This window comes from Ricinus communis, chromosome 2 (assembly GCF_019578655.1).
Source record: "Ricinus communis isolate WT05 ecotype wild-type chromosome 2, ASM1957865v1, whole genome shotgun sequence".
Lineage (NCBI taxonomy): Eukaryota > Viridiplantae > Streptophyta > Magnoliopsida > Malpighiales > Euphorbiaceae > Ricinus > Ricinus communis.
Window position 1 is genome coordinate 24,014,038 of NC_063257.1, and position 27,018 is coordinate 24,041,055.

A 27,018-nucleotide genomic window follows, 5' to 3' on the forward strand; every position below is an offset into this window, starting at 1 on the left:
CATACCCTATTGCATTGCTGATTACTGTTTGAATCTGCGTCCGTTGATTGACTGGATGTTAACACTTTCACAGTAAAGAATTCTCTTTAATTTTGTTGCTGTTAACTTGATCTGCTCCTTTTATGTAGATGGAAAATCTGAAAATACAGCAAATGCCAATCACTTTAACAAACAACACAAACACTAAGGTAACCCTCTTGATTGAACCCTTTAAAATACTTATCTTTTTGAAGACCCTCATTTCTTTTTAATTTCCATATGTGTATTCTTTTACTATGAATTGCAGCAGCAAGATCAGTCTTATGGTGGCATAGAAGATGATGCACCAAGAAATGTGTTTGATTTAGGAGCATTTGTAGGCGACCTGACTGTTGAAGAGGATGCTGCCAGGTTAGAAAAAGATTCGTTACAACATTCAAAGCCAATTGTGTTCATCATATGTGAATCATTTTTAAGTTACTGAATTGAGGTTTTTGGTGGTGGTAGTGATGATATCTCATTGGAAGGACTTGAGCAAGAATTGGAAGAATGCAAAAATGACGATGTAATTCAGTTACTTTTTCTTTTCCCTCCTTTTTCAATTGACTTTCTCCTAATTACTACTGTTGCTTCTTTTAGTTTGAATAATGTTGAACTCTTAGTTAATGCTAGGTTCATTGTCCTGTAATGTATTGAATCAGGACATTTTAGATTTGCGGTGGTTGATCACCGACCATTTCATAAATGTACATCCTCGCTTTACATATTATATATAGATATACACATAAATGCAAGTACAGCTCTCTCAACTGTATTAAGTTGTGAATTAATACTGTCATGAATGTTAAAAACAGGACTGGAGTTTAATTTGTGTAGCGTGGGAAGCCCCTTTAAGCTATTTATTTTATTTTTGGCATAAGTGTTTACATAGTAGACATCTTTTCCTATTTCTTTCATCTAATGTCTGTCAAATTTTGGTTTGTATCTTTTTCTTATCGACCATTGGATGTGTAGGTAGTTGCAAACATACTTTCTAAAGGTACAACCTTAAGGGACTACACAAAGGGGGTGGAGAACAATTTACGGCAAGTTGAGTTAGACTCAATTCAGGTCCGCTGCATCTTTTCTTTTGCTAATCCATGATCATTTAACGCATATTCAGCCTTTTAGATGTGTAGAGAAGGTTGTCTTCTTCTTCACCCTCTATATCGGACTCTTTAGCCGAAAATGGTTCATGCTTTATTAATGATATATCCTGTTCTATTACATACAAAAGTATGCTTTTGATCTGGTCCCAGTTCCTTCATTACCAAAATTGTAATGCAAAGACTAATAATGTTTTTATTATTAAATGTAGAGTACGCAATCAGTTGAGGTAGGATTTGATTAGAGATTAGGCAGAAAAAAGTTGTTAGCCGTGAAAGAGAACAAAACCTTTTGTATTTGCTATTATCGTGAATGTATTTTTATTAGTTGTTGACTACTAATTAGTAATGAGCAATACATATTTTGTATGGGTTTCCATCTCTAAAGGCTATGTAAATCTCTTTTCAAGATTTAATTAGGAAGGAGATTTTTAACATCTCCTAGTAATTTGGGTTCTTTTTTTCTTTTTTTGGTTAAACATACATTATAAATCTTGTTTATTTGCATTGTTGGCTTTATGTAAAATGAAATCTTTGTTTTTGTTGTTTGGGTTTCTGATGAATTTAGTTCGTCTTTCACCTATTCTCTCTTTCCTTCTTACTCTTCTCTCATTTTTCATTATTCCTCGTGTCAGTGCCTATTATTTCATATTCGTGGTCGGACAATTCATGGCTTGAGAAAAAGTGTTCTTGAGAAAAAGGATCGCGCATAATGAGGTGGAGAATGCAGAATGATAGGCTTGTTCAATATGATAGAGATGACTTTAGTTGAGAAAGAAAGGAAAATTATGGTTGAGAAGAGAAAGACAACATTATCTAGTTGCCAATTCCTGCTTTTGAATTGATGAACATTTGTTAGATTCTTAGAGTCAGTCTAAAAAACTGATAAATGCTTTTGCTTTTAACACCAAAGAATAGACGAGCTAATAGGAACGAGAAAAGACTATATTGTGGGCCCAAAAGAATATTACATAGTATCATAGGTTCAAACTATATTAGTTTGTCTGACGAATCTGTCAATGAGACTTAATTTTCAACTAGTTTAAAGATATTTTATATCCTTGTTAAGCCACTATGATCAATAAAATGAGATCCTACTTTCCATGAAGAAACATAAGTGCAGCTTTTTTGTTTGCCTCCAAACAAGTAGCGGATGTTGGAGGTTTGTGTATTTCTTAGAACCTTAGGGTGTTTAGCAGTGTTATTAAAAACCTTATAACGTGGAATCAAATTGCATAGATCTTCATTCGGGGTTATCAAACCACCCTTACTTATCTCTATCAATAAAAAGGATTATTGGAGTATTTATACTTGCTAAAACTTTGTATATTTAATTTATAGTTAATTTTAAGAGAAAATTGCATAAGAAAGATGATTTTGAAATTTTTTCTGTCCGGCCAAATGGCTAGCGTCTGTCATGGGAGGCCTGGAGGTCATTATGGATGGGTGAAATATTAATTGGCATATACTTTTATTATTTTCTCTATCTTTCATTTCTATAAGTTTGTACAAAGCCGGAAAATGACTTCCTCTCTTCAAGAGTGGAAGTCATTGTCCTTGAGAATAGTTTAGTTTTCTTTTTGACCACTCCTGGGTGCAACTGCCGGAAAATCCAGAGAACATTTACTGTAAATATTTTCCATGGAACAAACGGAACTATATTTTTACTTTGCACTTTTATCTGTGCTATTAAATTTGCTCGGTTTCAGTTTGAATGACTATTATGATAATAGTATTGCTACCATGCCAACCATGCAGGATTATATAAAAGAAAGTGATAATCTAGTGTCTCTTCATGATCAAATTCGCGATTGTGACAGCATCTTGTCACAGATGGAAACTCTTCTCAGTGGATTTCAGGTATGATCGTTTTTGTGGGCTTATGTATGATTGTTTAGTACTTATTCTGTTTCACTGCTGGCAGCATTCAAAGTTATCTAGTCGATTTCTTGAAATTGTAGGCAGTGTTCGTAGGTTTAGCATGCATTTCTGGTACTATCTTCTGTTATCCTTTTTCTTTTTCTCGTTTGTCACTTGTGTGTTTTTCCTTTTTTCTTTTTGTGCTTCACTCATATTTATAGATGCAAACTGAAAAATTGTAGTTTAAAAACCCTAATATTTCTGTTGAAAGTTACTATCTTAGATAAGAAACTGAAAAAGAAAACAAACAAAATACATTACTTAATGACCCTGCATAATGAAATCACTTATTTAAGTTTCCTACTGCAGGCAGGTCTCAGACATTGTCTCTGAACCCTTATAATGTGTATGAATGAAAAATTTGATGACTGGGGAGATCTTGCAGTAAGGTTGTTTGCATTCTCTAATACTAAGTAGTGCAATGTTGACCATTTTCTACTGTTGGTTGTGAACTGCTATTGACATGTTTATCTGTAATATGAATTAGGGAAACACAAAAGTTGCATTAGAATTGTGAGGGGAATTCTACTTATTGTTCATTTTCATTGATTTTAAATTTGTTATATCTCTTACAATCTTGTGTTGTGTTTTTATCTTTGTAACAATGGCTTATTTGTTATCTTAGCTTTTTTGCTTGAAAATCTTGTTTTCCTTTCATTATTTTGTTATTTTTGAGTTCCTTTGTGCGCATGCTTTTTCTTGCAATTGAATCTCTTATGATTTGGATTATTAACATATCTAGAAGTTGTGTGCCAGGCTGAGATTGGTTCTATAAGCTCAGACATCAAAATTCTACAGGAGAAGTCTATGGATATGGGTTTGAAGCTGAAGAATCGCAAGGTATCATTTATATGGGAAAAGTTGTGCATAATTATTTTTCTTGACTCTTGACTTTGGAATACCATAAATGCTTGACATGTTGTCATTTGGATGCTGATGATGGTTGTTTGTTCTCTTGTAAATTCCTCTTCTTCTCTATCCTCTAGGTAGTAAGTACATAGAAAAGGGACTACATGTTATCTGACAAAAATACAATGTCCACTACCATTTCTTGGTAGGAGCACATTTTGCACTTGCAGGATCTTGAGGTGTTAGGAGCACTCATTAGATACCTGGAGTGCAGCTTTTACCTCCTCTGATGTAGGACAGATGTAGATAACTTGTTCTATGTTGAATCTTGCAGAAAGTAAGGGTTTAAGATTGAATTTCAAGTCTGGTTTGACACAAATTCAGATCTGAAATAGAAGAGAAGGAAAGAAAATGTAAGAAGACTTCTAAGAGTCAACACTTAGAAGGTTTAGGAGTCATTCCTAAAGAGATTGAAACACAATTCTAGAGCAGCATGCAGGAAATCTTGTTTATTAAATCTGGAAAAACACAGAATAATAATTGTTACAAGCCTAGATATTTATAGACTAAACTAGTCCTGCCACTGCTTGGATTAGGAATCCTAAACTAAGAAAATTATAAACTAATACTAACTAGGTAATACTAAATTAACTAAAAGTCCTAAATCAGACTTAAAATTAAATTAAAAGTCCTAAAATAAAATTTAACTACTGTTCCAGTAAAGCTGAAAATTACAGAAATATCCCCTAACAAAGCTAGAAATTACAGAAGTACCATTGAAAGTGTAAATATTAGACCAAAATTCTAAATCTCTTGCTTCCTTGAATTTTATTTGTCTTGATATGTTCCTTATCCGCATCATCCTCTCTCTCTCTCTCTCACACAATTAAGATTTCTATTTTTATGGTTTCCAAGATAAAAGTACTCGGACTCCTTATGATTGATGGTTGATGTTTGGGGTTGGCAATTTGGCATGTTGTGTGGAAAATGGGGTATAACGCTATCGCCATTCTCCTAGGCACTTAAGCCCATAAACTTCCTCTTAAGTTAAATTTTTTCAGCAAAGCTGGAAGTTGAACGGCCGCTTTCTTGAAACTAATTCATAGGCGCTTTCAGTTAGTTATACTTTTTTTTCTAACTATATAAACAAATATAACAAGTGTGCGATACAAAGCATCAACCTATGGAAAAACGAATTGATTGACTAGTGAGTGCAACCCCGTAACTAGATAGACAATGGGTAGTTCAGGTGCGCTTAAAGTCTTATATAACGCATGCCGATGTTGCCAACGACAAACGTTTGACTTTGACTGTCACATCTGCAAGATCAATGGCAATTCTTCTATACTTTACCTGTATCTACAATGTTGCCTGTATCTATCATGCTGCAAATCCTTGATTTCCTCTTAATGGAATATCTATTCTCATAAAATCTAGTTTTTTCTTATGTATCGCAATCTTCTTTATGCTTCTGATATATGATATTCCATGCATTGTTCTAATAGGTAGCAGAATCACAATTGGCAAAATTTGTTGAAGACATCATTGTTCCTCCTAGAATGGTAGATGTAATTGTCGATGGAGAGGTACTTCTAGTTCATTTATCTACTTGAGATTAGTATGAGGCTTTATCTTTTTGTTTGTTTCTTGCTCATCTTATGTCCTCTTCCAAGAAATGTTGGCTTTGTTGCAGCTAGTTGGATGTGGTATAGTTACAAGTCCTTTAATAATTCATCCTGGTTGCTATGGTACTTTATATAATCCAATTTGTATAAGCTTAGGGAGAGAATTTTAATAGCAGACATTTTGGTAAGGGAGAGTAGTAGTATAGGATTATTACCCAAAATTTTACTGGCAAAATTTAACTTCTTTTTACTTTTCTTTTTATATATTTACATTTGCATTTTAAATGCCAAGTGTTGGATTTGCAAGGGTTTGACCAACCATTCATTGCTATGACTTGATTCCTTGAACATGGGAGTCATATTCCATAGGAGAAAGAGGGAATAATTGGTTTGGCTATATGGGGGAATTGCATTCTGATTCTCGTTCTTTCTATGGAAAACCAAAAACTCTTAAGAACTGGACTCATCCTTCCAATTCTGATTCTGACCCTGTAGTCTGCAAACCAAAAAGGTCTATTGTTATAACAATGTGTTCATTCACAAAGACCAATGTAATTCCCAGTACACCAGACCTATTCTACATCATATTGAATCATAGACCTAGTCACTTAAGGTTATGCCCGTGCGCACCTGTTATTGCAAACACTAATCCATAGCTGTATGGTCATATGTCCAAACTTAAGGATTATGTGGTTTTTGGTCTGAGTTTCAATCTCTTCTGCGTTCTGTAAGCTAAAGTAAATGGATGAATGACTAATGCAGTTTCCAAGTTGATATGAAACAATTAGAAATGGCTTTTCCCAATATTCCAAATTCTTAGATCTTGTCTTGTGTGATGATAGAGCTGTTGGGTTATAGATTGGTGAATATTATCACCTTGCTTAATGCAAGGAGGAATAGGTGGCTTTCTCAGAATAAGAATTGTCAATGCATACTGTCAAGAAGTGATTTTGGTATCTTTGCACATTTTGCATTTTCTTCTACCTCTTTGCAGTTATGGCTTTCTGTTGAGGTTTTCAGAAGCCGACTTAAAAATGTCAACTTATTTTCTTGTCTTCATATTTTTCTTCTCTTTGTGACCTAGCTCGTATAATCACCTGGTGTATCTGGGTTGCTGATGCAGACAAGTAAAGACTAAGAGAAGAAAATCCAAAGAATTCAGAAATTTAGAGTGCCCTTTTCCCCCTTTTTATTCTGTAATCAGTTATAAAACCTGAATTTAACTATAGATTTCACATTCAAGTTCTGTTATTTTCTGAAAATTAGCTATAGCACAATTTACCATAAAGCTCTCCTACATCAGTTGCCTTTTTCAATGTATTGCTTTTTTACTTGCTGATGGAAAAGTTAATGTCATTGAAGAATTTGGACATCTACCTCTTTTTCAATCCCTCTTTTATTCATTTCTTAGTTCAGCATTTCGAGTCCCAAGTACCCAACATAATCTACTTGTTGCAGCATATGTAAAATTTATCATTGCTTCTGCTGTCACATGGTTTTGTCTGTTCTACTGTTCTATTGTAATTTATTCTAGGTTATTGTTGTTCTACCTTAGTTTATACCAATTTTGCACCATGCTGCATTTACTAGGAACATATGGACTTGTTTACTTGAGGGGATGCAGGCAACATGCTTATTTTTCATTTGTGGTTAATACAGTGAATTTGGATTTATTTTCCCTTTCTTGCATTTGCTAACGTGGTTCCAGTGCTATTGGTATTTCAGGTCAATGATGAATATTTGAGAACTCTTGAGATTCTAAGTAAGAAGTTGAAGTTTGTAGAAGTGGATCCTCTAGTTAAAGGTGCAAAAGCTCTGAAGGACGTGCAGCCTGAGCTTGAAAAGCTTAGGCAGAAAGCAGTTTCAAAGGTTGTTTGCTTCAGTTGCATGATGCATGCTTGAGTGGTGTTTAATAAACAGTTGCATACTCTAATATTTGACGTCTGCCACTATTTAATTCAACTTTTTTCCCGTCTAAACAATATAATGTATTAATGTTTTCCACCTGTAGCGACTGTACTGTGAATTACAGTCAATTTTCCTGTAGAGATTATATTTGTTCTCTTTGTTGTGTGGTTGTTACAAGTGACTAGCGAGTGTCCCTAAACTTGTCTCTGCATTGTAGTCATGCCTGTTCTGGTTTAGAACCTTATATAGTTGGTTTTTGGACGTACAAGTTAGCACTTGTTACCTTAATTTGTAAATTCGTATACCTGTTCATTGTTAGGAGAAAACTGTTCCAAAGGTGGTTTAATTAAGTTTCATGACGCTTGGGTGCAGTTGATTAATCAGAGGCATGAATCTTTGACTTGTACTACTGGTTAATCTGAATTTTTTCCCTTCTCAATGGTAACACACTATTTTCACTGGTAGATAATATATAATGAATTACAAAGTCTAGATTTTACGGGGATCATTCTTTTGCTGTCGGGTTTCTTTTGGAAATCCTGTCTTTGTTAAAATAATAGGAGCGCTTATGGTTTTTGGGTTTGTGCACGAGTCTCGGTGGAGGCCGGCTTTCTTGGTTGATTTCAAGTTTGTGAATATCTGAACTCAGGAGATACAATGATGTTGTCTTCATCTTTGAATGCAATCTTACTGCAAGGGATTTTTGTGATACACTTACAAATCTGTGCATATATTTTGTGGCAGGTCTTTGAGTTCATTGTTCAGAAGCTATATGCATTGAGGAAACCCAAAACAAATATTCAGATCCTTCAACAGAGTGTTCTTCTAAAATACAAGTGAGTTGTCTCTTACTTAATGCTTCTTATAGCAGTGATTTTGGTCTATCATTTCATCTTCGTAATATGCGGCAGCGGAAGACAAGTCAAAGCATGTATAATCGGTCCAGTGTTCGCATTAACTGCTTTACATTCATTTCAAGGTTTTTTTTCGATAGTTGGTTAATTTATCTTTTATAGACATGTTTGCGATAATTTTATTGCCATGTAGCAAATCTGTCACTGGCATGCATACGTGTACCCCCTGCTCCTCCAGTTTCTGTAATGGAGTTATCAATAAGTTAGTTGGATATGTTAGGCCTCATTTAGTGCTGCTGTGGCTATTTCCAGTAGCCGCTTTTGGTGCAACATCAAAGAGAATTCTGTTTGGTAGTGCAAAACTACTTGACCGCCAGCTATTTTATGGGCCAAAATCTGATATCTATAGAAGCTAAAACTTGAAACTGTCGCAAGTTTCTACAACTCAGCTTGGCAGGTAGCTATTTTAGAACTCTTGGACAAAAATGCCTGTAAAATTTCTTAAGAATGATAAGTATACTTGATATAAAAAGGATTCTTTCCTCAGATGGGACAAAAAATAAATTCACTTGATTTCTGACTTGGTACAGTTCAAATTTTTAATCATTCATCTTTTTTGTTTTGTCCTTGTCAATTTACATTTTAACAGCGCTTCAATAACTCTTTTTAATTAAACACTAATAATAAAGCCATTTTATATTAGTAGCAATTCATAAAATAGTTATTGTTGTGATAGTGCTTTTACCTGTAGCAATAGCTACATGCAACAGAAATGCCAAAGTGGACTTCTGTCACACATGTTTCATGATTTAGCCTTTAGGTACACCTTTCACTCGTGTTCTTGTAGCTTAGTAGATGGTCAAATGGAATTGTAGGTATGTGATTTCCTTCCTCAAGGAACACGGGAAGGAGATATATATTGAGGTTCGTACAGCTTACATCGACACAATGAACAAGGTAAATGCTCTAGAACATAAATATTATTTCCCATTCTTTTAACGAGTATACATATGGATATTCTACTTAATTCATGCATGTTTGTTCATTTTGTTACTATTTACAATAGTCAACTCAACTAAGCTTTATACTCAACTCAACTAAGCTTTAATCTCAAACTTGTTTGGTACAATTATTTGGTTTCTTTTCCTCTATTCCGCATAGTATCAGACTAATCTTTAGAAAAATTTGGAGCTATTAATCCTTTTTTATTATTTTCCCCATCATCATCCCAGGTCATCCCTTTCTTTCTTATCTCCTAACTTTAGTAAGCTCAACTTTTCATATTTGTGCATTTGCTGTTTTATGATGCATGCATCTCAATCTCCATTTTCTCAACTTTCTTCTATATGTGCCAAGAGAGAGCATGCGGGTTGTTTCCCTTGCACACCAGCTTGATCTGCTGACTTATAGTTAGTTGTTTTGTATTAAGCATTCCTTATGAGATGCTGATACTTTCTATTTCGTCGAGCCCCAAGCTTGTGGTCCTCCTTTGAGAACACGTCTTTAGCAACTGGGAGACAGATTTGACTCGGCAGAAGCTATTGATCCTTCCTGGGAGTTCTTAGTCTAGTCTAGATCGTTTTTCTCGACAGTAAATCTTCTTCCTTATCCTTGTATTTCCACACTCACTTTAACATACTTATTTGCTATGCTAATCTTGTGTGTTGTTTCTGTAGCGACCAAAATTTATTGACCCATCAGGTCATAAACAAGTTGAATCTCAGATTTATTAGACTTTCTTTTCAATAGCTGGAGTTCTGCAATCACATTGGACTATAGTTGCACTTCTCCATTTTGTTCACCATCTAATTTTGTGACATATGGACGTACATCCCGAACCAAAATAAGTACACCCAGATACCCTAGGTTCAACAGGAAATAATGTTTTGTTTGAAAAAAGAACCTGATAAGGTGCTTCACCATGAACAACAAAAGATGACTTACGGTTGATCAGAAAACAAGTTGGGGAAACATCAGCCTTTTTTTAGGAACTTGCATTTGAAACAATAAAGCCCTTGCAGTTTTTAAAAGATGTCTATTTCTTTGCTAAGCTACCCTATTGAGATGGTGTATCAACATAAGAAGTTTGATGAAGAATGCCATGTTGAATCATGTAATCTTGAAAATTTTCAGATGAGTATTCCTTCACATTGTCACTTTGCAATGTTTGAACAAACACATTAAATTGAGTGTTAATTTCAGCATAGACAGTTGAAAAATGAGAAAACACCTTGGGATAATTTTTCATTAAATGTAATCATGTCATTTGAGAATAGTCATCAATAAAAGTAACAAAATACTTAAACCCAGTTATGGATGTAACTGGACAAGGACCCCAAACATTTAAATGAACTAATTCAAAAGGAGCACTAGCTCATTTACCGACTCTTGGACTTGAACTAAGAGAATGGTGTTTAGCAAATTGACACAACTCACACTCTAATGAAGATGGACCCTAAAACCTAGGACACAATTTCTATAACACAAAAAGAGAAGGATGACTGAATCGATAATATGCTCCAAATTGGGTAACCACTTCAAAACAAGCTACGGATCTTGGTACTTATGTACCAAGGATGTAGAGGGCCCCAGACTCTTGTCCCTTACCGTAATCTTTGTTGTAAGATCTTGGAAAAACAAAGAATGAATGAGATATAACAATATAAAGCTCGAGTGATTTTGCTTATAAAACTCAAGTTAAAAGACAACTAAGGTAAACTAAAAACAGATGACGAAGGAAGTGTCGGAGTTAGAATTATTGTGCTAGACCTAAGAACAAAAGACATGGACCCATCTGTGAGAGTAACGTTTGCGCGATTGAAAGGTAGAAAGCAGACTAGAATTACCTGTCATGTGATCTGTGACACTAGTAATGACCCATTTGGAAGAGGAGGAAAGAAGGCATGTATTGTGTTTACTTGATTCAACGATAATGAATCTTGATACTGAGTGAACTTGGCATATTCATCTGCAGATATATAACAAATTTCTTAAAGGTAAGAGTAGCTGCAACATGAGTTGATTATGCCTTCGTATTTTGCAATTTCCTGCAATCCCGCTTCATGTGACTAGACTTATGATAATAGTGACAAACTATTCCTCCCAAATCTTGTCCACGAGTATCTGTGTTTCGATTATAGGTACTGGATCGATCAAAGTTGCTTGAACCCACCCCTTTACTACCATTCTTATATTGAGCCTCTTTCTTGAAATCCGTAAAGTAGCTAGAAAGAGACCTATCACCCTTTTTTGTACGATAAAAGGCTCTGCAAGCGTCAGAAATACGAGAAATATTTCCCTTTCCAGAGTATAAGAAATCCAGATAGTTCATTAGTTCTTTCACATGTTCATAATGATTAACCATACCAATTACCTAACTCTCATTAGAATTGCATATATGTGTAAGAATAACTGAGCATCCTCCTTTAGCCACTTTTGTTTTGAATCATCTGTAGGTGGATCTTCAGTCATGATTATCAATATCTATACTTTGCAGATAAAGTTGAACTGTTATATTCCAGTCAAACTAATTAGAGCCATTTAGGTTATGTTTTGTTATTTTTGATATCATAGGAACCACATCCGTCATAACTACGGATTTCTTATAAGTCATTCTACTAAAAATATGCAGAGAAAACAGAAAACTAAAATTTTCTAGCACCAAGAAAACCCGAACCTGTTACACAAGAACACCTTCACCCAAATGTCAAAAGTACCAAACAAAACACATATATGTGCAACAGAGAGAGAGGCTAGGGCAGAAATCTTCTGTCAGCACATGTGATGCACATGCTGTTGATCGCCGGATTTTGTAGAGCCTCCAGTCGACAGGTGGCACTCCTTAGAAGGGCAGTAATTACCAATGCTCACTTGAAAGTGATGACTTAATTCTTTTTACCCTAGGCTGCAAAATTTTGTATTTTATTTTTTGTTTTCAGCAGTCCCAACAAACAAGAAAAAAAAAATTCTCCACCTAAAACAAAACCCTAATTTGCACTATTAGAGATCTGATACCATGTAAACACACAAATTGAGAAAAGTATTTCTTGTGTATATGATTCATCATTCTTATCACATATTTATATACAAAGTCTCAATCCTATACTAAGAAGAAATTCTATGTCGGAAGAATAATTAAAATCCTACAATTCCTACATTTAAGCTATATAAATACTTCCTATTTTACTTGCATCTTATAACAATTTGCAATTTGCTCTCCTAAAATTTCACTGTCATAAGGGGTTTGGTTCTTTTAAGCAACTTACTTTATTTTTCCCTGATTATAAGGATAAGGTGCTTCTCCTCCACTCCTTGGATTTTTTATTTGATATCAGAATCTTCTTAGGGCCAGTTTGGAGAAACTAGTCAAAATTGCTTTCATTTGGCAAAGCTCTATTCCAGAACTGACTATTTTTAACAGCAGTTAAATGTTTGGTAAATATATTCTAAAAAGTACTTTTATAGGCGTTTGTCCATTAAATTACTTTTAGTGGGTAATTTTGTCAACAAATTACTCTTAAGGGGTAAATTCTGTCCATAAATGCCATAAGCAATTAAAAATTTCAGCATCCTGCAAGAGCTAGAAAAACCAGCTTTTCCCAATATGTGAATCTTATCTACCCACAAAAGCTATTTCACCTGGCTTTGTAGTTACCAAACACCTGTAGAATTACGACTGTAAAATATTGTGCCAAATGGGCACTTAAACATCCTTTTAACCACATCAGTCTTACATCTCCAAGACACTTCCAAACTTAATTGGGATTCCATTTGACCCAACGCTTATCCATCCTCATCTGTTTTAGAGCTTTCTCGACTTCTGATGTTCTCAGCGGTTCAGTGTAACTAATTTTTCTTTTGATCTATTGCAATAGTAAAGTCTCCAATGCTTCCTTAGTGGTTACGGCGAAAGTGTCTATCAAAGTAGCTCCTCCATCCTTCTAAATGTCCTCTTTATTTACTAAATTATTCATGATCATTGATTATGCACATAACTTGAGTTGGTTTTAGTATTTTTTTCCCTTATCTGTCAGTCTGTAAGCATCTCTTCCCCTCTTGCCAAGCTTTTAAAAAACGTCCTTTTGGGACATTTTCTGCCTTCTTTTGTAGCTTTTTTGTGCGTCCTCCTTTCAGCTAGCTTTTAATCATAGATAAGTATTACCATTTTCACATTTATAGCCTCTTATATCATTTTGTTTCAATATCACTAGGGCTGGAGATATTATGTTTTTGTCGCTAATTTTCATTTCTAAGTCATGAATATCTTGCAATTATACTTTTACTAAAGACAAATTATTGTTGCATCGTGCATATGTATGTAGATAGGTATGTCTGTTTTGCATGTTTTTACTTTTGTTAAGACTTAAAAGTGGTCTTGTTACTATAGCAGCTAAACAAGTTTGCAGTCCTTAGGATCACAATAAACTATTGCTGGAGCCAATATTGGACTTCTTCTTCCTGAAACTATATTTTGAAGGTGTATTGTGCTTTTTGCAGGTTTTAAGTGCACATTTCCGTGCTTATATTCAAGCATTGGAGAAATTACAGTTAGACATAGCAACTTCTAGCGATTTGATTGGTGTGGAGACAAGAAGCAGTGGTCTTTTTTCAAGAGTGAGAGAACCACTGAAGAATAGATCAGCTGTTTTTGCATTAGGGGAGCGCATTAATATATTGAAGGTTTTTCTCTTTCCCATCTGGTTCTGAAACATGATTTTTCTAGTTATTTGATCTATTCACAATTGAAATTTTGATTACAATGTTTTGGTCATTGACCGCTAATGCTTTTATGGACTCTTATTTCTAAAAGTTTCTTTATGCTAGTTTTAACCTCTGTTATTCTTGTTTAGGTTCTTCATTTCTTTCAGTGAATCCTGCATTGTTCTTTGAGTCATTCCTGTTTATACGGAAAAACTTTCATGAAGAATAGATCATGTTGTGCTAACATTTGGGTCATTTGTATTAGAGCTTTAGTTCTTAAGATCCTAGTCTAGTAGAGTTAACACTTTGATAATGAGCAACTTTGAAGTATACTGCAGACTAGTATTATATATGTTGGAGGATAGTTGATCGACCGCTTGAATAAGAGGACTATACTAGCTCAGTTACCTTATTACATTTTTCAGATCAATTTGAATAATGGCACATGCTTTATCTATTTACTAGAGAGTTGGGATTGGACATTTAATTAGTGAGGAAGAACTTTAAGTCATTCTTCTTGATTCAGCTCTGCATTTGATCTAGGCATCTATGAGATGGAGTTTATGTCATGAAGTAGCTTCTCCTGTTACCTATAGAGAGGTAATCAAATATCTAGTCATAATATATATATAAGTGCAAAGGGAGGGGGACAAATAAATTTACTAAAATGTTCATAAGTTATTCTATTAGAATTGATTAATATAGTCATTTACTAATTGCATTAATTATTTATTATTAATTAAAAATACTTATTTGTAGGTTAGCAATCTTTTAATTAGAATCATAATTCTATTAGACTTGTACAATTAAAAGACTAATAATTTATACGAGAGAAATAAAAAATATTTTAAATTAAGAGTTTTGTCTTTATATGGAAGTTTGTATTAAAACAACACAAAGAGTCCATATGGTTTCACGTCAATATCTTAGTATTGGTTCATTTTGTATTTGTTAATATGATCTTATTACCCATTTCTAAGCATTATGAATGTTCTCCAAGTATATATTAGAAAAATTAAAAGTACATGTTTTAAATTTGGAGTCATCTTTTAATAAGAGTTTTTTAAAGAAAACTTAATACTTTAAGAAATTACAATAAAAACTATAAATTACTATATTCTAAATAATAATAATAATCTATAAACTATAAATTTTTATAATTATAAAAATGATAGTTAATTAATATATATTTTAATATCATATTATTTTAATTTAGATATAAGTGTATTTTTATCTTACATTTTTATTTTATTTTATAGTGTTTAATTTTAAATTTTATAATTATTTAATTTTAATTATATGAATAATAACGAGTTCAATTTTTTAAGATTCACGTGCAATGGACATGCATAAAAAAACTAGTCATCTTAAATAAAAGAAACTAGCACTTTTAAGTGGTCATGTCCTTTGGTGCACCTTGTGTACATAGTTGATGTACCATCTGGTGTTGATATTTTCATCAATAAACTGTTTCTTGTCAAAATGTTTTGTTGTCATACAGAAATGTGGAATTATTGGTTGATTCTTGAGTATTGTAATTTGTTCTCTTCTACATCACTACAAAGTTGATGGAGGCTTTGTTCTTTTTTTTTTTTTTTGTGAAATTGGTTTTGCACAATTATTCTCTGCAAGCTGAGTTGCCATTGTCACATAGGCAAGTCATACACGAAATATGAAACCTTTATAAGAATTTTCTGTGGGCATTTTGAGACTCTGCTATCTTAACAATTGGGGGAGACTTAAATTGATATTCTAAAGAGGTGATACTGGCCTTATTATATCCTACTTTGTTGAAGTATGGGATGCTCATTTCTTGACATCTCTAATATTCGTCTACTTGTTTAAGTTAATAAAAAAGAATGGGATGTCTTAGTTGCTGAAATATTCAACCTTCTTTGTCTCTCCTTTTTCAGAAATTTGATACTCGAATTTAATTGTGCAAAGGAGATGAAGGAAGGGGAGAGTAGTGTGCAACCTTTCTTTTTTATTTTTGTCAAAGGGCTAATATTATATGTTAAGTGCTAGGTGTTAAGAATTGATATATGTTAAGTGCTAGGTGTTAAGGATTGATAAGGAAAACGTACAAAGCACAATAGAAACAATAACAAAAAATTTTCAATTCCGACAAATGATTTCATTGATTAAAGTAACCATAACAACACTGAAAACTAGACTCTCATATTAAGTGAGAAGAATTTTATGTGTAGTATTCATCTAATATAGGAATTCAAATCAACTAATGATTCCTAATTAAATCCCTAATTATTCTCCTATTTTGTATAGTTGTACATTCCTATTTAATATAAAATAGCTATAACACTCCCTCAAGCTGGAGCATAGATATTGATCATGCCCAGCTTGTTATAAAGATAATCAACCCTAACCCTATTCAGGGCCTTTGTGATGATATCTCCCAACTATTCTCCTGTTTTATGTATCCTGTAGAAACCAATCTTTGCTGAATTTTTTCACGAAAGAAATTACAGTAATCTCAATATGCTTGGTTCGTTCATAAAAGACTGGATTAGATGCAATATGAACTGCAGCTTGGTTGTCACACCATAACTTGGCCGATATTAAGATCTTAAGACCCACTTCAGTAAGGAGCTGATATATCCACATTATCTCACAAACAGACTTGGCCATGGCCCTATGTTCTGATTCTACCTCGAATATGAGACAACATCTTGCTTCTTGCTTTTTTGTAAAACCAAATTTCCTCCAACAAATACACAATAGCCTGAAGTAGATTTTCGATTTTCCTTGCAACATGCCTAGTCAACATCTGAAAAGCATTGAATCCTAGTATGACTGTAGTTGCTATATAGGATTCCTCGCCCAGGTGCTCCTTTCAAATAGCACAAATTTTCTGCAGCTTTCCAATGATTGACAGTTCAAGAAGACATATACTAACTTACCACGCTGATAGAATAGACAATATCTGAATGAGTGACAGTAAGATAGTTTAACTTTCCAACTGATCTTCTATATCTCTCAAGATGTTTCAAATACTTGACCATCTTTTGCAAGTTAGGAACCACTGGAGTGCTGCATGGCTTAGCCCCTAATTTTCCTATCTCAAACAATAATTCAAACACATACTTCATTTGAGTTAAGATATCCCATTCTTACTCCTTGTTACTTCAACACCTAAAAAGTACTTTAGAGCCCCTAAATCCTTTCTATGAAATTGAACATGAAGAAAAGATTTGAGTAATGAAATGCCAATGGTATCACTCCCAATAGTGACAATGTCATCAACATAAACAACCAATAAGATGATACCAGCTACGGACTGCTTGTAGAAAACATAATGATCTGATTTACTTTTCTTTATGCCAAACTTCTCAATAACTTGACTAAACTTCCCAAACCAGGCCCGAGGATTTTGTTTCAATCCATACTAAAATTTATGAAGACAAACTTTCCTATACTCCCCTTGAGCAACAAAGTCAGGTGGTTGCTCCATACAAACTTCCTCCTGAAGGACACTATGAAGAAATGTATTCTTGATGTCTAATTAATGAAGAGGCTAGTTATATGTGGTTGCTAGAGAAATGAATAATCTAACAGAAGTAAGTTTAGTAACAGGGAAAAGGTATCAGAATAATCAACTTCATATGTCTGAGTATATCCCTTAGCAACAAGTCGAGCCTTTAACTTAGTAACAGTTACATCAGAATTGACTTTAATTGCAAATACTCATTTACATCAAATAGCCTTTCTACCTGCAGGTAAGTTTACTAGGGTCCAAGTTCCATTTTCATCTAAGGCATTCATCTCTTCAATCATAGTATTATGCCATCCAGGATGAGGTAGAGCTTTATAAATAGTTTTAGGAATAAAAACATAATCAAGAGAAGCAATAAAAGAACAAGAGGAAGGTGACAAATGGTTACATGACATAAAATAGGATACTGGATAACTGCATTGACGTTTACCTTTACGAAGGCCTAATAAGAAGATCATCACTAGAACTGGGAGCCGAATCTGATGACAAAGGACCTGGTGCAAGACATGGAGTAGGAGGACTAAGGATAGGAGCAGGAACAAGATCAAGAGGTTGTTGATGACGAGAATAAACTTGTATTATAGGAGGCTTAACTGGAGCAATAACAGTATAGATTAATAAATCATCATCATTCCCTTGACGAACATACCTGAAGATGAAGCAATGGTGTTTGTTAGAGAAAGGTAGCATCAACTGACACAAGGTATTAATTAAGACTAGGACAATAACATCTATAACCTTTTTGCACATGAGAATATCTAAGAAAGATCCATTTGAGAGACTTTGGGGCAAGTTTTGTAACCTGAGGTCGAACATCCCGAACAAAAGAAGTATAATCAAATATCCTAGGTTCAATAGAAATAATGACTTGTTAGGAAAGAGAGCATGAAAGGAGTCTTACTAGAAAGGACAGAGGACATATAATTAATCAAAAAACAAGTCGCAGAAACTGCATCGGCCCAAAAATGTTTAGGGACTTGCATTTGAAATAACAAAGCTTTAGCAGTTTCAAGATGTATATATTTTCTTTTAGCAATCCCATTCTAAGATGGTGTATCTACACAAGAAGTTTGATGAATAATGCCACGTTGAACTATATAATTTTAGAAGCATTCTGATTAGTATTCCTTAGCATTATTACTTGACAAAAGTTTGAACAGGCAAATCAAATTGTGTTTGATTTCAGCACAAAAAGCAATAGTGAGAGAACAATTTTGAATGATTTCTCATCAGATATAACCATGTAATTTGAGAATAATCATCAACAAAGGTAACAAAATACTTAAACCCAGTTTTAGACACAACTGGACAAGGAACCCAAACATTCGAACGGACTAACTCAAAAGGAGCACTAACTCATTTGTTGACTGTAGGACTAGAACTCTAACGATGGTGTTTAGTAAATTGACAAGACTCACAATCTAATGAAGACAGACTAGAAAACTGAGGACAAAGTGTCTTTAATATATGTAACAAGGGATGATCCAACCGAAAATGTGCTTCAAATGGGGTCACAACTCTAAAACAAGCAATAGACTTTGGTATTGTGTATCAAGAATTTAAAGGCCTCCAGACTCATGTCCTTTATCAATAATAATCTTCTTCGATCATAAGATCCTGAAATAGATAGAAATTAAGAAAGAATGAGATACAACGGTTAAGAGAATGAGTAATTTTACTGATAGAGACTAGATTGAAAGACAAATCAGGTAAATTTAGAACAGACTACAAAGGTATTGAGAGTGTTGGAATAATTGTGACAGACCCTAGAACACGAGATGTGGACCCATGTGCTAAAGTAACTGTAGTGCTAGGAGTATGTTATTTAAAGGAAGAAAATAGATTAGAGTTACTTGTCATGTAGGATTACCTAACTTCTGCTTCTTCGTTATGTAAGCCTGATGACAAGACTAGGACAAGTCCGGTAGAGTGAATGTACTTTCGAGTTCTGATTTTGTGTTTTCGATGGTTTCTAAGGGCTTTTTAGGGGTTCTTTCGGTTTTGAAGGTCCATTCCAAAGGATTCTAGTGTTCTTAGGTGCCTTTCGAGGCTTTCTTATTGCGGCTGATAAGAGCATTGCACGGTTGAACTTATAGAGAGGTTTCTATACAAAGTACTCTACTAAAAGTTTCTTGCAAAGAGGATATTTCAGAACTTGCCTGACTGATTCAATTCTCATATAAAATAATGCATTGGACTATAGACACTTGGGTAAATTCTATACTGACTACTCAAAGGAGTCATGTTTAATAAACTTGTTCTTATAACAAACACCCATGTGTTTTGTCTTAGTATCTCCATACCTTAATCTTATAAGACCGATTACTTACTTTACAAGGAAGTGATAACAACATTGTAGTGGTCTTGAGCGTTTGATCAATATTTAATGATCTTTACTCTTGATTAAACGTCAACCATGAACTAGTTTTAGGAATGATAGTAATGAGAATGTCACCATTATAAACTCATTTTATAATATCTCTTATGTTGTGTTTACATTCAATGGAGTTCATCTCCAATAGTTTCGATAATACCAAAGTAAATCAAACCATTGGGAGTTAAACAATGCCTTTAATATGATTGTATATCGTTAATGTGATGTATAAATTGACATAGATATCCAAACAACTTTTTGTCTTAAGGGCATACTCTAACACTAGGTTCTTTAATGTGTCTTCTCATGTGAAATGAGTGCTAACACATGCAACTCTGATCAGAGATTTGACAGAAAAGTCTAGATTCAGAAACAAAATGAAATCAAGGGCTGATAAATAATCCCCTTGTTAGAAGCTGAGAATTTTGCTTAAGGCCTTAAAAAAAGAGCTCTAGTTTTAAATAAAAAATGCTTAAGATTATTCCTTGTATGGTTGGTATATCTTTCATTATAAGCAATCATTATATATTAGAGAGAGATCTGTATCTGGAAATTTTACTGCTATGACCTTGCTCACTTGTCATCAAGTTCTTATCCTTTTTAATCATCTTCTCCCTTACATCTATTTATTATATTATTTTGCTCAGTCAATACATTGTTCTAGTTGAAATTAATAAGCATTGTGAAATAGTAGCAGACGCATTTGGCATACAAATCTTAGTTTCCAGTTATTGATATCAAAGGAATTTGATAAAGTAATGTTTTGGATTTGGTAATATTTTCTGTTTCTTTGGGTTAGCTATTTTCATTTTGATTATTTCGTACTATTTACAATGACGAGAAATATGTATGGGATGCCGAAATTTCGAACTTTGTGTCTTATAGTTCCCTATAGGATAATTATCTTGCATATGAAAAAATTTTGAGCTAACTTTTGGATTGTTACATTTGTGTTAGGCAAGTTGCATTTGTTATTCAACTTTAATTGGTTTCAGGAAATTGATCAGCCAGCATTGATTCCACATATAGCTGAAGCCAGCTCCCAAAAGTATCCTTATGAGGTCCTCTTTCGGAGCTTGCACAAATTGCTAATGGATACTGCCACTTCTGAGTATGCCAGAGTTGGTCTCCTCTTTGATTTGTCTTTTGTATAGCAGTGAATGCAACGTCCATTTATATGCGTTTTGTCATTTTCATTATTCTGCAGGTATCTTTTCTGTGATGATTTCTTTGGGGAAGAATCAATATTTTATGAAATTTTTGCAGGTAATTTGAAAAAAGTTTCCTTAAAAATTGCATAAATACTTTTCAAATGTTGCTAATGTGGAGATGCTAATGTATGTAACATTATCAGGTCCTCTTGCTGTAGTTGATGAGCACTTTAGTTCAATACTACCTAATTGTTATGATGCTATAGGCCTCATGCTTTTGATTCGCATCATACACCAACACCAGGTGATATTCCTTTTATGATCTGCTATGTCACGTGTCACTGTCAAGGTTTTGTTTGTTGTTCATTATAGCCAGATGTCATAATGTTATTGGCTGTGTCTTGATCGTGATTCTCTCTCATTTCAATCACTTGAACTATGTGTGTGAGAGACACCAAAGTAGTTTGATAGATTGATGATCCTGGAGAGGAAATTATAGCGGAAGTTTGGGAAATTGATTGTAATGGCAGCAAATTGGAGCTAAAGATAGCTCGATGTTGTTGGACTTACTAAAAACTGGTTTTCATACATAGATTATTCATATGTAAAGTTTTATTGCATGGACCCAAGACCCAACTAGAAGGAATGGATCATTGTCCCGAGTGATATTATCCTATTTTAACAAGCATGGAACATAAAGAAAAAAGGTCTAGAATAATTAAAGAAAGAGATGGTATATTAGTAGGAAGGAAAGGGATGGGATGGAATGAGATGAGAACATTTAGCTTGTTGTGTTTGGAAAATAAAAGGTTAATGAAGGGGAAGGGAGAGGAAATGTTATTATTTTGGACGAATAGGAGAACATAACAAATTTAAAGAAATTTAAGTCCTTAATGTTGATTTTTTATGTTAAGAGTTTTTAATTAATGTGAAGGGTAAAGGAAATACATTTAGAAAAGTTTTAAGTGCTTCTCATTAGGGTTGGCAATTCTTGTTTTTGTCTTGTTTAATCATGTTGAGATACGTGTATAACATAAAAATGACTTATCCAAACACGACAACTTTAACTAATTTTGTCAAAACATCAAACCCAAACATAGACATGTTTGTTAACTAAGTTATATGAGTCGACCCGTTTAACCCGTTTAATAAGTTAATTTAAAAAAGAATTAAATAAAAAGTTAATTATTTAAATTTCAAAATTTATATTTATTTAAGTATAAAATGACTCGAATTTGAATTATAATTTAAAACATAATTGGATCTTTATAAATATATGAAGAGAAAATAAATGTTTAAATGTGCTTATACGTATCGTGTATTACCTGATAATCTATTAACCCGTTTAGATAAATATGTTTATTATGTCACTCGTGGATTAGGTAGGTCAATCCGTTTAAACCTATTTCTTTTTCCGTGTCATCCCGAACCTGTTTATCCCAAATCTAACCCAAACTCGTTCTCGTTTAACTGCCTGTCATTTAATCTAGTCTTGTAAAAAATTGCCAGCCCTTCTTCTTATAAGGTGGAATCCCTTACATCCCAAATAAGGTATAATAAATTTCTCCTCTGATAAGGGGAATGATGGGGATATATCACCCTTTTCCCTTCTCAAAAGATGTGATGAAAAGTGAATTCCCCTTCATTCACTTCATTCCCCTTCGTTTACCTCAAGCCACACATTAAGGATAGAAAATTGTTGTTATTGATGCTTACTCTATAAGGAATATTGATATACATGTTTTGGTCCATGTAAATCTGTGATAAATTGGAAAAGCCCATTACCCAAAATATTCCAACCAAAATTGGGGCATAGGTGGAAGAATTTGGGGGACAATTTTATGTTTCAGCATGCTTACTTGACTCTGCTTAACTATTAAGAAGCAGACCTGCAAGCATTAACATTGCACAAGGTAACTGGTTTAGATGTGATGTTGATCCTGTGACCAGCTAATTGAAAAAAAGAATAAATAAATAAGGGACCTGCTCTGAAATATGGCTTTTGTAGGGCGGGAAGAGTTTTGTAGAATTGAACAGTAGTTTATTGGTGGTGGTCATTCCTTGCCATTAAATCAGCACTGTAGTTGATTGGTCAATTTACTGATGCTTGTATTTAGCAGGGTACCCTGCTAGAATTCAATTTGATAGGTAATCAATAAGTGTTAGGAGCACAAATTGGTGTTGAAGAACAGGAATAATGTTGATCCAGGCTAAGCTGGGACTGATATTCATTTGGCATCCAGAGGCAACAGAAGTTCTTTTAATTTAAAAACATTACAACTTTCAGGATTTTAGGGAACAAAATATTGAAATCTTCTTTTGTTTTTCCTATAAAAGAATTCCCAACTAATTCAAGTTATGCATGTTAAATTCCTGATTCATTAGGCATATATTTTATAGCACACACTTTCCCTTCTCAACTTTTAGCAGCTTGTTTTGAGATTTAGAGTTCTGATTTCTTTTTTTTTTTTTTTTTTTTTTAATTATTATTATTATAGTAATTTCCTACTTTGTAAATCCTTTTTTTCCCTCTTAAATGAAATAGCACTTTGATTGTCCAGAATGCTTTTCAATGGCTTAAGATGTTGGGTTCTCTAAACCATATGCTAATCTGTCTGTTCTACTACACTACACAGAATATGTATTATGCAGAATTTCTTTGGGACTGTGTTTGAATTTGTCATGCATGTGATGCAAATTCATTTCTTGTTTTTTTTTTTTGCACTGACTTTGTCATGTTTTATTCCTTATCCAGCTTATCATGTCGCGGCGGCGGATTCCATGCTTGGACTCGTATTTGGACAAGGTCTGCTATCCTCTTATAAAGCTTATCAGTCATAATACTAAAATTTTTAGCTACCTGCCATGTTGTAGTAAAAGAGGGCTTTGCAATAAATATTTTTCTCTAGCTATTTAATGGGTTTCTTGGAGTCATATAGGAACATGCATTCAGTAATGATACTTCATGTAAATGCAATAATTGCAGGTGTTAAGCGGGGAAATGATTACAATATGTATATGGATGATGATGCTTGATTCTTGCAGTTCTCTTTCTTATTGAACTACGCAGTGAATAATTGTGAATATCTTCTGTACCAAGTTCTTGAAACAGGAATACTTAAAGATATGAATCAAATTTCTTATTGAATAAAACAGGTCAATATTTCCCTCTGGCCTCGTTTTAAGATGGTATTTGACTTGCATCTTAGTAGCCTACGCAATGCAAATGTGAAGACATTGTGGGAAGATGATGTGCATCCACATTATGTCATGAGGCGTTATGCTGAATTTACAGCTTCTCTTATTCACCTTAATGTTGAATATGGAGATGGGCAGGTTGGATCATTTGGGACTTGCATTCTTTTTTTATTTCTCCTTCTCTTTTTGTTTCTGCAACAAATCTCTTAATATATTGTAGCCCTTCAACGTGTGCAGCTTGAATTGAATTTGGAACGGTTGAGAATGGCTATTGATGACTTGCTTATCAAGCTAGCTAAGACATTCACAAAGCCAAAACTTCAAATTGTGTTTCTTATAAACAACTATGATATGACGATTTCTGTACTAAAGGTTAGGACCAATGTTTATTTCTTCTGTTAGGATTATTAAATGTACCACCATGCATAGGCTGTTATTCAAGTTGGCTGGGGAAGATAATTGTAGAAGTTCATTGATCATTTAATAATGTGTGTAGAAAGGCTTCATATTTCCCACATGATGGAATCCTTAGGTCTATATGCACATTAATTTTCCAATTTCTGTTCATTTGAACTTCAGGAAGCTGGTCCGGAAGGTGGGAAAATTCAGTTGCACTTTGAGGAACTGCTGAAGAGCAATACAGCTTTATTCGTGGTATGCAACAGCGGCTGAATAAAACTGCATCCATGATGTTGAAAAATTTGGATAGAGATTTCATTATGCAATTATAATTTATTAGTTAGTTTCATGTATATATGCACACAAGGAAGCTAAGGGAGTAAAATAATGGGCTGAAGGGAGGTGAAGCAGTTTAGGAACTCTTCATATGAACATATCTGTATGGACATATATATATATATATGGCGGCTTGCATCAAATGATGACGGGTGCCTTTATCTTTACTAGCTCTCCATAAAAAAAGGCACCAAAAGGAAAATAGTTATGATAAATCATCATGGTCATTGTGGTAAAAATGTTATATGTGAAGTCTGGAAATGCTAAAATGTTTTTAATGAAGCATACCTCGGATTTCAAAGGGCATACAGCTTTATCAAGAATGCTGTGGAATCTGTCTTGGGACATACCTATAATGGAATGAATTATCCTTAAATCAATCTGTTGCCTTCTTCTTTAATTTCTTTTCAGTTTCTGAGATTTAACTTTCGGCTTTTGCTAATTACACTCTCCTTGCAGGAGGAGCTGCTATTAGAGCATTTTAGTGACCTCATCAAGTTTGTCAAGACCAGAGCCTGTAAGTGTTTACATAAATTTCAGTTACGGGGTTAATTGCACTCTACTTATCTCTAAATTTCGATTTTCTAAGAAATCCACAATTATAATATTTTTATCACCCCAATTAAATTTGTTGCAATAGGAAGTCATTTGTGTGGTCGGAATCTGGCGGCTGAAATGCTGATTTTAAGATTTAGAAGAATACATATATTTTATTTTCAAAATAATACATTTTTTTAGATTAATATTGTGTCATATAAAAGGTAAATCATATTCCAAATAAGTCTAAGTAGTTTTAAAATATATATATATTATATATATATATATATCAAGCATTCTTCTTTTAATCTTATTAGGATTAGTGGGTGGAGTAAGATAGGAGCATTAAAATTTTTTTATCTAAGTTTAAAAAAAATGAAATACATAATTCTTTTAATGTTATATCAGCATTTCTGTCATCAGATTCTGATGAGTAAATTCTGTTGCACTCAACATAAAAGTTAAGTGATTAAATAATTGCAAATTGAATTTCTTTTTTCTTTTTTACCAAATTGAAACCGTTGCTGGAACTTACCTGTCAATTGCGAGATCTGAAATCAATCTCCGTCTGGATAGCAACTTTGAGATTAGAAATTTTTGAATTGAGTTCTTATAGTTTAGACTGCATAATTATAATCTGACTTTCCACCGGACAAAATAAGAAATGTTCAACTCAACTATAAGATATCAATGTCATTAAATTACATTTTTTTTTTCTAAAGTAGGAATTCATCATAAAACCGGCTAATTTTGAAGTGGTTTAACTCGACCATCCTCATGATTCCATCCGAACAAAGAGATCTAAGGAACTCAAAAAATTTTAATTAAGGCATAAAGATTTAAACAATTTAAGGAGATGAGCTTTTACTGAGGTTTTTTTTGCATGTGAATTGTCAGCTGAGGATCCAAGTTCCAATTCTGAGAAGCCCATAACTGTTGCGGAGGTGGAGACGATCGTGAAAGATTTTGGGAGTAGGTGGAAAGCTGCAATAGAGCTGATGCATAAAGATGTTATCACTTCTTTCAGCAACTTCTTATGCGGTATGGAGATCTTGAGGGCTGCATTAACCCAGCTTCTGCTATATTATACCAGGCTTTCCGATTGCATAAAGAGGATCGTTGGTGGGTCTGCACTGAACAAGGATCTTGTCTCCATTTCTTCAATCATGTACGAAATCAAAAAATACTCCAGGACATTCTAGATCATTAATTTCGTGTTATATCAGGAACAGCCAGCCATCTCCTGATAAGAGTGAAATTGTTGCTCATAATAGTCAGCCATCCCATTGCCATGGCTGTTCACCCCCGTCAGTATTATGTGCACTTTGGTCTGTCCGACCAAAAACCAGGAGAATAGACCAAAAAAGAAATCAAATTTTGACATACTCAAGCAGTTGCAGTTAATATACTGTAGCTAAGGGTTTCCTGGAACTTGTTGATCTGAATTTCTTCTTTTTCTTTTTTTCTTTTTTTTTTTTGTTGAAGATTACACTTGTCACATTTTTTCTCTTTATTTTATCTGTTAACACTCA

At 33.7% G+C, this 27,018-nt stretch overlaps 1 protein-coding gene across 3 annotated transcripts; it reads left to right on the forward strand.

The window, feature by feature from the left end:
* Positions 1-27,018, forward strand: LOC8262215 (vacuolar protein sorting-associated protein 52 A). 3 transcript variants are annotated; one of them, XM_015719427.3, is made up of 20 exons: positions 1-188; positions 290-390; positions 487-544; positions 994-1,089; positions 2,883-2,984; positions 3,801-3,884; positions 5,399-5,479; positions 7,244-7,387; positions 8,171-8,262; positions 9,156-9,237; positions 13,777-13,959; positions 20,861-20,976; positions 21,073-21,131; positions 21,220-21,320; positions 23,772-23,822; positions 24,173-24,352; positions 24,452-24,586; positions 24,794-24,868; positions 25,409-25,466; positions 26,384-27,018. In XM_015719427.3, exons 1-20 carry the CDS (start codon positions 129-131, stop codon positions 26,686-26,688), a joined length of 2,163 nt encoding a protein of 720 aa, XP_015574913.2. In that variant the 5' UTR covers positions 1-128; the 3' UTR covers positions 26,689-27,018. The 3 variants fall into 3 exon arrangements, with proteins under 3 accessions (XP_015574913.2, XP_002519583.3, XP_015574914.2); XM_002519537.4 differs by having other exon boundaries at positions 4-188; positions 287-390; XM_015719428.3 differs by lacking the exon at positions 1-188 and having other exon boundaries at positions 336-390; positions 487-552.